This window comes from Achroia grisella, unplaced genomic scaffold (genome assembly GCF_030625045.1).
Source record: "Achroia grisella isolate CSIRO2021 unplaced genomic scaffold, CSIRO_AGI_Agris_v1 utg474, whole genome shotgun sequence".
Classification (NCBI taxonomy): Eukaryota; Metazoa; Arthropoda; class Insecta; order Lepidoptera; family Pyralidae; genus Achroia; species Achroia grisella.
In genome coordinates, this window is record NW_026712878.1 from 707,961 (window position 1) to 722,689 (window position 14,729).

Below are 14,729 nucleotides of genomic sequence, written 5' to 3' on the forward strand. Positions count from 1 at the left end.
AATATATGAATAATACTGATTTATTCTTTATTAAGTTTAATTAATAACATTGGCTCCTTACAAAAACTATGCGACAAATATTTCGTACAACCAAATCAGCAAATGGCTACATTTGCTGATTTGGTTATACGAAATATTTAACGGTAAATCTTAATCTTGGTATATAGGGTTAAAACTATATTAACATACTATTTGAATAAATGTTTTCAACAAACACTTTGTATTGCCTTTGACTACAAGCTTATTGAATATTCAATTTATATTTGAAAATATATATTTACTAAGTGTGTAGTAAAAAATAATGAAAATTGTTTAAGAATAAATAAATAAATAACTGTATTAAAATAAGTAGGTACATAATTTTTTAAAATGAGTTCCACGTGGGGACTTTCAGAATTTAGATGGAATAAGCTGAGTGACTAAAATAACTTTAAATACTTCGTGATGGAATGTTCATAGAAATATTTGTTAAATGAATTATTTTCGTACCATAGTTAGAATTTTATGAGCAGATAATTAAAAATACTTGTTAATATTAAAATAAATATGCTGGTAGTTTCTGGTAGTCCAAAGTAGAAGAAATAGTTTCATAGATAAATTAGATAGAAATATTATATTTAGATAAGTATAGTACCAACAATGACATTTAAAAAACTTTAAAATTTTTGACTCAATATTGACGAAATTTATATTATTTTGTACTATAAAAATATTATAAATAATCAATAAGAATTATAATATTATAAAGAGATATAGAATTACACTAAATAAAACTATGAGAAGAATTAGCCAATACAGCAACTTCTTCTGTATCTACATTTTCATTATAAAAATAATGCTATAACTATCTGAAGTTAATTTTTCATATCATGTCAAAACAAATTTTCATTACAATAGTAAGTCCATAAACAATTCATCTGAAATACTTGCAATGTTTCAGTACTTTGTAATGGTTATTTTAAGATAGTGTTCCGCTTGCCAGCGAATGTTGCATGTAACATTATATAATGTATTGAGAATAAATTTTATTTTAAAGAACACGTTGTGGTTCCTGTTGGATTGAACTCCGCAGCTCCTCAGAATACCGGCAATTACCTGACTGATATCGCATTTAGCATGACGAATCGAGGTTCCGTACGTCCATCGTCATCCCTCTAAGGGATCCCTTTCTTAATTCTATCCCTTAACCATATTTTCGTGAAAGACTACTCAGCATAAATTTTGGTCTTACTGTCTTGCTGTTAGCTGTCCTGCAAGCTCCTTTACCTCCTGCATTTATGCGGTAAAAAAATAGTTTTAACGACAGGTTCTTAAGGACTGTATATTATTCTATATAAAGAAAAACAACATTAGCTGTTCGGAAAGACGAGAATTTTGAAAGTTATAATAATAGAAGATCTGTTCGCGACTATTGTACATATTTGATTATTGTTAGCTTAATAAAATTTATAATTGTAGTAGTTTCAATTCCCTACTAGATAGAATTAAATATAATTGTATTGTAAAGTTTAAATTAATAAATAAAGGAGCGAGTAGAGGTGGTCTTTTCGCGCTATCCGTCCCGCTCGCACCTATGTGCGTAACACAATCGTTACCTAGTACGTGACACGGTGCGAGCGGGCGGAGTATAAATATAGGTGCCGAACGCGGCACAATTCATTCCGCTTCCATCGCTAGTACAGACCACCGAACTCTGCTCGAGAGGATAATTACACTTGTCTTTCTTGTTTCCACCTGCACCCGCAACCTTACAAACAAGTACGGGGAATAGATACCCGTACATCTGGTCCTTCGAGAAGCCGGATTGTTGGAAGAAGAAAGCAAGACTGCACAGAGATCAAGATCACAGATGCCAACAACAAGAAGCCAAAGAACAGCCATGGAAGCTCAATCAAACGAAGAAAACACCGCCGCCGTCACGTCGCCTGTCGCCGCCACGCCGACCGTCGCCGCCACTACGTCGCCTGCTGCCGCCACTACGTCGACCACCACGACGTACACGTCCTCGGAACCTACTGCTACCACGGAGACTTCCGCGGAGACTTCTGCGGAGACTACCACAACAATTCCAAGGGCGCCGCGCACCACAGCTTCAAAAAAGAAGAAAGAATTGGCTAAAGCCCGAGAAGAATTGCTACGCAAGGAGGTAGAACTGGCCGCCGCACGCGTCGCAGCATTGGAGGCAGACACGGACGACGAAGAGGAAGACGAAAATGAAGAGGACGCCGCCACATTAAGAAGAGAGAGGACTACGGACTGGATTCGCCGGACGAGCACATTGGCACTCACAATGGAGCCACACACAGAGACCGCCGACTTGCATCAGGGGATTAATATCTCATCGATACCCGCCGGAGAGGGAACGAAAGCGCCGCAGCCGCAGCCGTGCAGCGACGCATTCCGACGGGACCATGCAAGCCACAACGGTCCGAGGGAAGACTCCATAGCACCAATGATGCCAACGAAGAAAGAAGAGGATTCACTGAAGGGGGGCATCGACTATAAGGAATTGGCGACTGCAATGACTATGGCAGCTCGCGCAATTCAGCCCTCCACGGTGCCGCGAGTCACAGACCTACCACCCTTCAACGGCGCGTCAAGCGAATGGCTGCCCTGGAAGATGGCCTATGAAGAGTCTGCGGGGCAGCTGACCGAGCAAGAAAACTTGGGTAGATTACGTCGGTGTTTAAAGGGTGCGGCCAAAGAGGCTGCACACTGTCTTTTCGTCGGGGATACGTCTGCAGCAGAAGTAATACAATTACTTGCTACGAGGTTCGGCCGTCCAGGAGCACTCGTGATGGCCGAGATGAATAAACTTCGTGCGCTGCCGCGGCTGTCAGACAACCCCAAGGACATCTGTCTATTCGCGTCCAGAATAGCCAATGTCACTGCAACAATTCAAGCCCTGAAGAAGAACCACTATTTGTACAACGAAGAAGTGACAAGATCCATCACGGAGAAGATGCCTTCTGCGCTACGATTCAAATACTACGACTTCGTAGCAGAACAGCCAGCTGATCAACCGGACCTGATAACGCTCTCCAAGTTCCTGCAAATCACCGCAGCCAGGTGCGGTGACTTCGCACCCGCCGAAATAATAGTAAATGAAGACCGGCGGGAGCCAGCAACGAAGAGAAGCGTGAAAACATACATCACGCAGGAGAAACCGACTTCACCGCCGTGTCCGACGTGCAACAGGGAGGGACACGCACCACCCGATTGCATCACTGTGAAGAACGCCGAGCCACAAGCAAGATGGGAGATAGCAAAAAAACACAGGCTATGTTGAGCCTGAGGATAAAAAGATTTCGTCACAACTGCAAGACGAAGAGATGCAACGTTGGTGGGTGTACACACCTACATCACCCACTCCTGCACGTCGACACCATAGAGAAGAAGGACAGCGAGCCCTCCGATGATAAAGCAGCCGCAGTCGTCGCGTCTGCGAGAGAAGATAAGAAGATCGCATTCCTCAAGATAGTGCCGATACAAGTGATCGGTCCCAAAGGAACGTGCGATACATACGCACTCCTGGACGACGGCGCAACGTGCACCATCATCGAAGAAGCAACAGCGAAGCAAATCGGCGCCACTGGCCCTCCCGCACCCTTCTACATAGAGGCCGTGGCCGGGACACGTATAAACGCCGATGAATCGAAGCTTGTCCACTTCACAATACGGGGACGAAGATCGGAAGATCATGCCGTGTCTGCGCGAACCATGAAGAAACTACTGTTATCTCCACAAACAGTATCACGCAGCACAATAGAAGACTGTCCACACTTGTACGATATAATAGATCAGCTGACATATGAAGAAGGTCAACCGACGGTTCTGCTGGGTCAAGACAACTGGCATTTGCTGCTCGCACATGAAGTCAGAAGAGGCAATAAGACACAACCGGTCGCATCACTCACCGACCTGGGTTGGGTGTTGCACGGCACGGGAGCGGCGAGAGCGAGACAGCAAGTGCACAGAATCAGTCACTTAGTCGACGGGCAAGAAAATGAAGAATCCATAGAACGATTAATGAAAGAACACTTCGCTCTCGAATCACTGGGCGTCACACCGAAGCGCTCATACAATGAAGAGGAACAACGCGCGCTGAAAATATTGCAAGAAAAAACTCGCCCGTTACCGGCGGGAGGCTACGAGACCGCGTTGCTATGGAAACGCGACAACGCAACGCCGCCGGCTAACTACGACTCAGCAATGCGACGCCTCGAGTTAATTGAGAAAAAACTCGACAAGAATGAAGACATGATAGAGAACAGATATAAACAGCAAATTACCACGCTGTTAGAAAGGGGATATGCAGAAATCGCCCCACCGGTGAAGACTGAACGAGTATGGTACCTGCCACACTTCGCTGTCATCAACCCACAGAAACCGGACAAGCTGCGCATCGTGCACGACGCCGCCGCCAAGACAAGGGGCATTAGTCTCAACGACATGCTGCTGTCGGGACCCGACCTACTCCAATCACTACCTGGGGTCCTCATGAGGTTCCGACAGCGCCGTGTGGCGGTCACAGCGGACATCAAGGATATGTTCATGCTTGTCACAATACGAGAAGAAGACCGAGACATGCAACGGTTTCTATGGAGAGGAGATCGACGCCAGGGTCCAGCTGTCGAATATAGGATGAAGAGCGTCATCTTCGGGGCCACTTCGTCGCCATGCACGGCGATATACGTAAAGAACAAGAACGCCGAACTACATAAAGAAGAGTTCCCGGAGGCGGCTGCAGCGGTGGTTGTCAATCACTATGTTGACGACTACCTCGCTAGCTTCGACACTGAAGAGCAAGCCGTACGAGTCTCAAGCGAGGTCGCCTACATCCACAGCCGGGCGAACTACTATCTTCAGCGCTGGGCATCGAACTCGCGCCATGTACGAGAAGAGTTCTCACATAGAAATGAAGAGAACATGGTGCAACTCGACGCTGAGAAGATACTGGGAATGGTGTGGCGGCCTGAGGAAGACAGTCTCGGGTTCAACTTCAACGGGAACAAACTTCCGTTACATATCATACGAGGCGAACGCACTCCAACGAAGAGAGAAGCCCTCCGCGCCGTTATGTCGCTGTTCGACCCATTGGGCCTGGCCACACCCGTCACAATACAAGCCAAGAAGATATTACAAGAAACGTGGCGCACGGGTATCGGCTGGGACACCGAACTGCAAGAACGGGAAGCAGCAGCGTGGCGGAGCTGGATATCGCACGCACAGCAGTTACCCCACTTGGTAATACCACGGTGTTACCCCGGTGTGGCGACGGCACGTACGACGGAGCTTCACACATTCGTCGACGCGAGCTCAGATGCATACGCCTGTGTCGTATACTGGCGGGCCGTATGCGTGACCGGCGAGGTGCGTGTGTCACTCATCGCAGCCAAGGGAAGAGTGGCCCCTTTGAACAAGGTCACCACTATACCACGTCTGGAGCTGCAAGCGGCCGTACTAGGGAGCCGCCTGTCACGCACGGCTGTCGAAGAACACGATCTGAAACCTGCCCGTCGTGTCTACTGGTCGGATTCGCGTACCGTACTGTCTTGGTTACGCACCGGGCCGCGTGCATTCAAGCCCTTCGTCGCTCACCGAGTCGCTGAAATTATGGAAGATACGAAAACGAACGAGTGGAGATGGGTGCCGACGGCCGACAACGTCGCGGATGATGCCACACGCGACGTGCCACACCACTTCACTTCAACACACAGATGGTTCCGGGGGCCGCAGTTTCTATATCGACCAGAAGAAGAGTGGCCTCATGAAGGCGATTCCCACCATACGGTAAATACAAGCGAAGAGCGCGCCCACACAATACAAGATGCAACACGATTATCTCGAGCGTTGCCCGATCCCGCGCGATTCTCCGACTGGATGAAAATCGTCCGCAGTACGGCCCGCGTATTGCAATTTATAAATAAATTGCGACCACTCAAGCAACACTGCGCCGTCGCTACCCACAAGAGAAACAAAAAACATGAAGACGATCCCACGTGGCGAAGCAACAAGATAAGAAAACCAGAACCGTCGAAAAGAAAAAACGTACGTGCGCCTGTGTGTTATATACCCATAGACACACACTACTTAGAACGCGCCCGTCGGCTATGGATCCGCTCAATACAGGAAGAGGCATTCAGCATCGATATAGCGGCGTTGCGACGCAATAAACAACTGTCGTCGAGTAGTCGACTTATACAGTTGTCCATTTTCATCGACGAAGACAATGTGCTGCGACTCCGCTCAAGGGTGTCGGCTGCCGCCAATCTGTCCGCGGAGCAACGGGAACCACCCATAGTCGACGGTCAACATGTATGGGTACGCCTGTACATAGCATGGGTGCACAGAAAACTTCATCACGGGGGCTTCGAAACTACTGCGAACGAGGTGCGTCAACACATGTGGGTGTTGCGCCTACGACATGCCGTTCGTAGTGAATTGAAGAGATGCCAAACGTGCCGCATCAGGAAAGCAGCACCAGCACAACCATCAACGGGCAACCACCCACGCAGCAGGCTGGCACATCATCAGCGGCCGTTCACCTTCACCGGCCTAGACTACTTCGGGCCGATGACAGTGACGGTGGGTCGCACGCATCAGAAGCGGTACGGCGTGCTGTTCACATGTCTCACCACGAGGGCTGTGCACCTGGAGATCGCCGGCAGCCTCAGCACCGACTCCGCAGTAATGGCTCTGCGGCGCTTTATAAGCCGCCGCGGGTGCCCCACGGAGCTGTGGTCGGACCAAGGCACCAACCTCAAGGGTGCCGACCTCGAGATGAAGAAAGCAGCCGCTGAAGCCATGGAAGAAGAGTCGTCGGTGCGCTTTATACGCTGGCGCTACATACCACCGAGCGCTCCCTTCATGGGCGGCGCCTGGGAACGACTAGTGCGCAGCGTGAAAACCGCGCTGGCCGCAACGCTGCATGAACGAGCCCCGAAAGAAGAAGTCCTTCTCACCCTGCTGGTGGAAGTAGAACACACGCTCAACAGTCGACCTCTCACCCACGTGTCGACATCAGCAGACGACGAGGACGCACTCACCCCCAACCACTTCCTATTGGGAGGTCCGTCCCGCGTACCACTGCCGGGAGCTTTCGCTGAGGGCGATACGGCGGGCAGGAAGGAGTGGCGCGCCAGTCAGTGGCTCGCTGACTGCTTCTGGAGGCGCTGGGTAACCGAATATTTACCCCAGCTACAACACCGGCGGGAGCCCCGAGCTACACACGGAGTCATCAAGTTAGAAGACTTGGTGCTGGTGGCAGACGGCAACTTGCCTCGGAACTCCTGGCCGCGCGGCGTGGTGGTGGCTACGTATCCGGGACCGGATGGTGAAATACGGGCGGTCGACGTGCGCACTAACAAGGGGATACTTCGGCGACCTACGAAGAAATTAGTAATCCTGCCAATCGAGCAACGCGAACTCGAATTAAATACAGCTTAGCTGCGGCGGGAGATATGTTCGCGACTATTGTACATATTTGATTATTGTTAGCTTAATAAAATTTATAATTGTAGTAGTTTCAATTCCCTACTAGATAGAATTAAATATAATTGTATTGTAAAGTTTAAATTAATAAATAAAGGAGCGAGTAGAGGTGGTCTTTTCGCGCTATCCGTCCCGCTCGCACCTATGTGCGTAACACAATCGTTACCTAGTACGTGACACGGTGCGAGCGGGCGGAGTATAAATATAGGTGCCGAACGCGGCACAATTCATTCCGCTTCCATCGCTAGTACAGACCACCGAACTCTGCTCGAGAGGATAATTACACTTGTCTTTCTTGTTTCCACCTGCACCCGCAACCTTACAAACAAGTACGGGGAATAGATACCCGTACAAGATCGTATTCAAAATTTATAAAAAAATACAATAATAATATAAAAAGGTGCGTTATACACAAATGAAGGACTTGTTTTGTAGACATGCTGTATTTAATACTAACTCTATATACCTTTTCATGTCTGTTATTCATTTATAAAATACTATACCACCTAAATATACAACTGGAGTATTAATAAAGCTTTTACTAACAGGTGGCAGGATTTATTAAAATATAGAGCCAAACATGGAGCTTCTGGAGGTATATCCTAAAATACAGTTATAACGAATAAAAACATGTAAGCCGATTATATCAAAGCAAAAATAATCCGTCTTGGAGAACCGAACTTAAGAAAAGTGAGTCAAAATAAAAGATACTTTTTCTAAACCTATATTTAGCATAGAACGAGCTAATTATTCAATACTGACTGTTATTTATTTAGGGTATAAAAATAGTTCTGATAATCTTAAGATAAGTTTAATAAAATATGTACCTAGGTATATATTTTGTTAAACTTGTCTTAAGATACGTTCTTTATTCTAAAAACAGGCATGTTTAACTAGCTATCGGTGTACCTGATGGAAAATCTACCTTTGGCCGCATATTACAGTATTACAAATCCCATCAAAAACATAAATGTGAAATGATAGCCGAGTTTAATATTATGATATATACCTTGATTGTTTCGACTTCTACGACAAAAGAGATGAGATCTAAATGGGTGCCAAGTTCAATGGTCTGTCCTGAAATGTATTTATAACAATATAAAATATCATTTCTTCTTATAACTTAGGATAATATACTGTAGCCTAAGTTCTAACTTGGCCAGTTCTCATATACCAATTATTACTTTCGATTGCTAGTTACTATTAATATTAAAATAGGAACCGACAAATAACATGTTTAGAACTTGCGAAGGCTACAGTATATTTCGTATATGAAAACTAGCCAAGTTAGACCTTAGGCTACAGTATATTATCCTAAGTTATAAGAAGAAATGATATTTTATATTGTTATAAATACATTTCAGGACAGACCATTGAACTTGGCACCCATTTAGATCTCATCTCTTTTGTCGTAGAAGTCAAAACAATCAAGGTATATATCATAATATTAAACTCGGCTATCATTTCACATTTATGTTTTTGATGGGATATCATTACTTTTTGTACATAAATTATACGAGGTACTTATTTATAACTAAATTAATACCAAATTATTTTTGATAAATTACTGTATTTTCGTATATTTACGGGGTATAATTGTCTTTTTTTTGTGTTATTTTCTATATTTTCTTGTAACTTTTAAATGTTCAAGTGCATTGCCAATTCAGTATCAGGAATTTTTGGGCAAATCGGGGCGGTATAACGTCCACAGATGGTTGTACTCTACAATAGAGCTCTCGTGACTTGGATCTAAATTGTTAAGACGTACTCCATCTAAGGTTTTAACTCTGGAGAGTCCAACGTAAACCTGCCCTTTATTAAATATAGAGGAGCCTATGTTGAGAAGAGGACTGCCAAAACTGAGGCCTTGTGATTTGTGGATAGTAATAGCATATGTTAAGCAAATACGGAATTGTTCTCTTTCAACATATACATTATTTAATATCTGAAATTTCGTATTGACACGTTATAGTTAGTAGTAGTAGACGATTATGTAACAAATTGACTGTTATCTATTGAATTCTCAAGAAAACAATTTGTTACCAATGAGTTCTCATTCTCGAGTTAACTATACATTCCTACTTATAACTATACTAAAATTGTTATTAATTTTTGGTTTAAACTATTGTCTATACCATACGTATTTACTAAAATAATGTAATAATAATATAATCACAAATATATAAGTATAATTTAAGAAAGCTATGAATTTAATAAATCGCAACCTTATAGGTTAGATACAGAGAAACAAAACATTGAGTTTTATCGCACCGCTCCCACACGGCGCCGCCGCGGCGCCCTATACCGAAATGCCTATTATTTAATAATTATTTATAAAAATAATGATTTTACACTATCGATGTGCGCTAAATATTGAAACAATAATTAATACCAAATCTCAGTTAATACCATAATAAATACGAAATTCGACTATACTCCTAGTTATAAGTACGAGTATATTTTAGACAGAATCTAAATTATAGCAACTAGTGTTTACCGCTCAATGCAATATTTGAAGTTTGCTAGTTATCGACACTGATGTGATGGGGTCAACGTAAATTGGTAAAGATCGACGTTTTCATATAATATTACTTTCCGTCCAGTACAAGATGAGATTTTTCGCCAGGGATCAATGTCAATTGGTGGCTATCGACGTTTTCATAGAATTTTAGTATTCGTCCAGTATAAGTTGAAATAGAATCAATTAAAGTGAAAAATTGTAGTAAAATGATAACAATTTACCAGTTTCAGATTTTTTCCTTTATATTCACCTAATTACCTATCTGCATGCCAAATTTGAAGTTCCTAGGTCATCTGGAAGTGGGTTATAATTTTGATCTATAGTTGATCAGTGATAAAAATGACGATTTTTGGACATTAATATCTAAATAACCGTTTGAGATATGTTTATGAAATTTGGAACACATATTTATCTCGCAAGTCTCAATATATGAACCAAATTTGACAGATTTATGTGAAAGAGTTTTTGAGTTATGAGGGGGTCAAAAGTGGCTCCAAATGGTTCGTGTAAATATACACACGGTGCTGCAGGCCAGTTTACTTGAAACTCGGCTTGACACGCTGCCGCGTGTCTAGATCTCACAAGATACAATTTGAAGCCTGCCACCCGTAGTGCATTCGTGATGACTAAACACTTTCACAGACGCGGATAACAGCATTACAATAGTACAAAACAGTCGTCATTGTAAAAATAAATAACAAAATATAACTACACTTCGTCGTATTTACTAATGATACCGAATTGCCCATTTTTTTCAAATACGAATATGTTATACATTAAAAATCAGGTGATCGTGGTTTGATGACAAACCCGCGATCATAGGAAGGTTAGGCGATGTGTTGAACTGCCCTAATAGGGTCATTATTACTAAATCACAATGAAGATTTATGAAATACATAATTTAATATTTCATTAATTGAATTAGTACTTACGAAATCCTGAAATATCGGATCTGGACAATAAAATCATTAATGAACGAATCGTTTTTATTAGATACCTAGATATAGAAGGTATCGTAACAATCTCGCAAATCAACTTCGATATTAAATTTGTTAATTTACAATCCAATTTCATCAAGGTATTAAGCTCTTTGTTTCAATTTCATGTAACAGTTTTCAACAACACAATTGTTATTTTTATTAATTGATTGGATTAAAATGTACGATATTTGGATATCTCTATATATTAACTTTTTTAGAAGATTATTAACAGAAGAATACTAGTATTTTTTTATTATGAATATCTTTTTATCTTTATATTTCGTTTTACCTTAGAAATTGCTACATCTATTTGAAAAAATATTTATCTATTTAAAAGGTATAGTTATAATGGCATTCTAAAGTGACAAATTGTATCAATAAGCATATACCAAACTCACAAAAGCATTGAGTACCCGAGCAATCACAGAATGAGTTACTATTTGTCTAAGTGATTGGCATTAAAAGTGCCATAAAGTTTATTGTTAACTAACACTACGTATTATAAAATCTATAATTCTAGAAGAGGTAAAAGTTGTCTGCACATCTGTTAATACGCAAACATTTTGGAATTATTGTACTGAATTCATAAAGTAATTTATTAAATATGGGCTAAAGAAAGCTAGGAAGAAATATCGTTTACAAAATTACATTTTACAACTAGATTCCAAGATGGGGTATTTATGTGAAAATTGACGTGCCCTTAAACTATATTTATGTCAACAGCTTTACCAACCCCGTATAAAAGGGTTGGAGGTCGCAGGCTAATCAAACAACATACGGGAAGTAACTCACAAGTCAAATTTGCATTTTAGTTAACTTGTGCTCTATTTTGCTTTAACGGTTTTGTTCCAGCAAATTTTATATAGACTAATTGCACAAGCAATAAATATACTAACAATGTTAAATTTACCATACGTTTAAAAAGTTGCCTGAGTTAGTTAATTAAACCTCTTTTTCACATTTTCCTACGAATCACAGACAATATCTATTATTTTAAGTATATCTTAGGATAACACACATAAGATGGTGTGACATTTTCACCACTTCCAAGCTGAGCAGAGCTTGTGTTATGGGTACTAAATAAAAATAAATAACTGATATAAATATATATATATACATATATTTTATACATATTTTATACAAATTTTGTACCTACGAGGAATTGAACCTGCGATCGTCGGAAGTAAGACGGTGTGCTAAATCATAGGTTACTATGTTTCGAGGTCCTGCAAATAGTTTTTCGAATTGTAATCTGTTTGTCTGTGCACAAACGCATCATAATTCCAGAATTTTCTTCCTAATGGGATTTTCACTGCTGTACTTTAGCAAGTTTCGCGTAACATTTAGTGTTTGTTTCATTCAAATCGGTTCAAAAGCCAAAAAGCTATTAACAGCTATTATTCGCTATTATTCCGTATGCTACAAGTTCAGTTAAATTAGTTCTTAGATACTATATATAGATTTTACTTAGGATATAATATTAAGTATTCATTAAATAGATACATTATTTTATGTTAAATATAGATAGATATATTGAAATATAAAGTATAATACTGAAATTTGCTTGATGCATAAAAAAGATTGGTATTGTTACCTATACGAATATTTATAGTTCCAATAATCCCAGACAGGGACTTATTGTGTTTATTGTTCATATTTCAAGATTGCTAACTTTCAATACTGCCATCAACTATTTCTTATATTTACCAGGGTTGTCAACCTTGAAACATTTTGCTGTAGGAAGAAACAAAAAAATATCGTTCATTGGTTTAATTCGGCTGTCTGACATCGTACGTCGTACGTCGTACCTCGTATTTTGCCCGATTTCTGTAGGTCAAAATCTCGCAACACTTTGCACAAGGATAATAATGTTCTTCTATCTATGTAAATCCAAAATAATATAATAAGTAGTAACAACTATAGTAAATAATAATACAAGAAATATACAATTATTAAATAACAACGATTAACCTGGATAATTCACACAGCGACAACTATAATAGCTCCATGCTTAAAAGAGCTTGTGTTGTGGTTACTAAGTAATTGATATAAAAACTTAAATGATTTTTTAGAACACAATATACATAGAAAATACAAAGATCAATACACACAACCATGAATATAATTTTTACATTGTGTCAGGAATCGTACACGCGATCTTCAGAAGTAAGGCAGTATCCTAAACCACTAGACCACCGAGACTATCAATATATGTGTACAAGGATTCTAGTACAGTTGGCATCCCTATCTACCTTCTGGTTTATAACACCAACTCTCGATGACTGGCACTCTATTTGATATATTTGTATCATTTTTTTGATATCAAATTTTTATCTCTTGATATTATTTTTATGGCTGCTGTCAAAAATGGTAAAATTTGATTAATACGAATGATTCGTTTGCTGTTTCGATTTGTTTAACAAATAATACAGAAGTATGTCTGTTATATACATATATGTTATCTAATTGGCTTTAGGATCAGAAAGTATGTTTTTAGTTACCTAAACCATATTATAACATAATATTATATACCTAAACAATATAAAAAAGGTAAGTAGAGTGAATTTTGTTAAACGAAAAATATACTCCCGAATCACTGCACCGATTTGAATTTATGAGTACCCGTTCGAAACTGGTGCCGGATATTAGTTTTGACTATTTACTTTATATATTTAACATGAATATCCATCACAACCTGAAATTAGTAATGTGGTAGTTTTTTTTATATAATAGTAATGGAAAACAAGCTGACGACTGCCTGATTGTTAGTGGTACCTGCCGCCTATATACATACTTGAACAGTACCATTGATATCTCATTATCATGTGACGCCCATGACACTACTCATGGGTTTTTATTTCAGAGCACTAAGATATCATGCCTCTTATCCTATCTAGTCACATCCTACAACCGAACAAAAACTTAGCAAACTATTTGGGGGCTGAAGTAGATAACACTGAGGTAGGGACGCAGACGACTTTTCACAACGTATATCGGTCAAGTTTACTACTCGATACAGTCGACACAGCAAATTGGTTCAGAAAATGCAGGCGCTAATTGTTTAATGGCGAAATGCAAGCATTGCGTGTCAATAGGATCAAGCATGTAATGCTTACACTTCATCCATTAATAGTCTACAATCTACCGGTCGTGGTCAGCCAACAGTGAATTTCAATTCTAAACTGATAGCTGTAAATGTGGAACACTGAATGTTAAATGTCCTTTTTGATTTTCCATATTTCCATACTAATATTATAAATGCAAAAGTGTGTCTATCTATATGTCTGTTTGTCCAATCTGTGCTTGAGTACAAAAAACTTGTAATGTTTATGTTATGTAGGTAATAAAATAAGGCATTTTACTAATATTATAGACCCGAAAGTGTGTGAGTATGGATGGATACATGGATGAATATTTGTTACACTTCCACGCAAAAGCTATTGAATGGATTTTGATAAACCTTTACAGTAAAGAAGTAGTAATGTGTAAAATATCACAATAACACATGGGCTATAAATTTCAGGCGGGTGAAATAAACGGCAGAGTCGAACAACAATTGAAGTCTTAGACTTTAATTGTTGTACAAGCATTCAACAACAAGCATTCTTTGCAAGTACGTACACTAACAGATATCGCGGGAAACAGTTAGAACTCAAATCAAAACTGTTATTATACATAATATACATAACAATTCAATTGCATTTAAATCTGTTTTTTACGTACCAGATAAATAT

At 40.4% G+C, this 14,729-nt stretch overlaps 1 protein-coding gene across 1 annotated transcript; it reads left to right on the forward strand.

Moving 5' to 3' along the window:
- Positions 1-1,849: 1,849 nt before the first annotated feature.
- Positions 1,850-7,449, forward strand: LOC131845431 (uncharacterized). The gene is made up of 2 exons (XM_059194495.1): positions 1,850-3,250; positions 3,325-7,449. Exons 1-2 carry the CDS (start codon positions 1,850-1,852, stop codon positions 7,447-7,449), a joined length of 5,526 nt encoding a protein of 1,841 aa, XP_059050478.1.
- The last annotated feature ends 7,280 nt before the right edge of the window (positions 7,450-14,729 follow it).

Bases quoted from the DNA above. Each gene is read 5' to 3' on its own strand.
- LOC131845431 (XM_059194495.1), top strand. From the start codon at position 1,850: ATGCCAACAACAAGAAGCCAAAGAACAGCCATGGAAGCTCAATCAAAC. The intron at 3,251-3,324 runs GCAAGATGGGAG...CACAACTGCAAG, and splicing joins TGAAGAACGCCGAGCCACAA to ACGAAGAGATGCAACGTTGG.